Source organism: Penaeus monodon, chromosome 15 (assembly GCF_015228065.2).
Source record: "Penaeus monodon isolate SGIC_2016 chromosome 15, NSTDA_Pmon_1, whole genome shotgun sequence".
Taxonomy (NCBI): Eukaryota; Metazoa; Arthropoda; class Malacostraca; order Decapoda; family Penaeidae; genus Penaeus; species Penaeus monodon.
Window position 1 is genome coordinate 29,760,192 of NC_051400.1, and position 557 is coordinate 29,760,748.

A 557-nucleotide genomic window follows, 5' to 3' on the forward strand; every position below is an offset into this window, starting at 1 on the left:
TGGTTAAATATTCCACTCTGAAGATATGAAATTCAAGCGGAAGATACATAGTGGAAGGCAATTTGCTTTGGCTGTTTATTTCCATCAACGCACGTGTATCATACATAATCGTACAAGAGTTGCAAGCCATGCTAAGGCTGAAGAGTAGGAAGCCGACGAAGGCTTTGGCAGGTGCATATGGCCAGAACTACCAAGCAGGTATAATATCACAGCTGTCTCAGACAGCAATAAATCGCAAGACATGATGAGTTTAAAGGAACACAAGGGATTATTTGGAAGGGGGAAGGTAAGACTGGTCCGGCCCTGAACCGCCCTGTGGGAAGCCCTGGTTAGGTCCAGAACCGCCCTGTGGGAAGCCCTGGTTAGGTCCTGAACCGCCCTGTGGGAAGCCCTGGTTAGGTCCTGAACCGCCTTGGTAGCCCTGACCCGCCCCTTGAGAAGGACCAGAAGGAAATTGCGCCTCGCCCTCGTAGCTGATGGTGGGATGGTAGCCTGTGCTGTCGGCGTAGTACTCGACCACGAGCCGCCGGCCGTCAGGGAGTTGCACGTAATATCTT

General features: G+C 51.9%; 2 protein-coding genes across 2 annotated transcripts in view; both read right to left on the reverse strand.

Annotated features, from left to right (window-relative positions):
* LOC119582315 (pro-resilin-like) overlaps positions 1 to 243 on the reverse strand; it is a 9,736-nt gene extending 9,493 nt beyond the window's left edge. Inside the window, exon 1 of the mRNA XM_037930530.1 lies at positions 115 to 243. Coding sequence (XP_037786458.1) covers positions 115 to 243 — 129 coding nt within the window. The remainder of the gene's footprint in view (positions 1 to 114) is intronic.
* A 25-nt stretch (positions 244 to 268) lies between these two features.
* Positions 269 to 557, reverse strand: part of LOC119582316 (pro-resilin-like) — a 1,045-nt gene continuing 756 nt past the window's right edge. The window contains exon 3 of the mRNA XM_037930531.1: positions 269 to 554. Within this exon, the coding sequence (XP_037786459.1) occupies positions 269 to 554 (286 nt within the window). The remainder of the gene's footprint in view (positions 555 to 557) is intronic.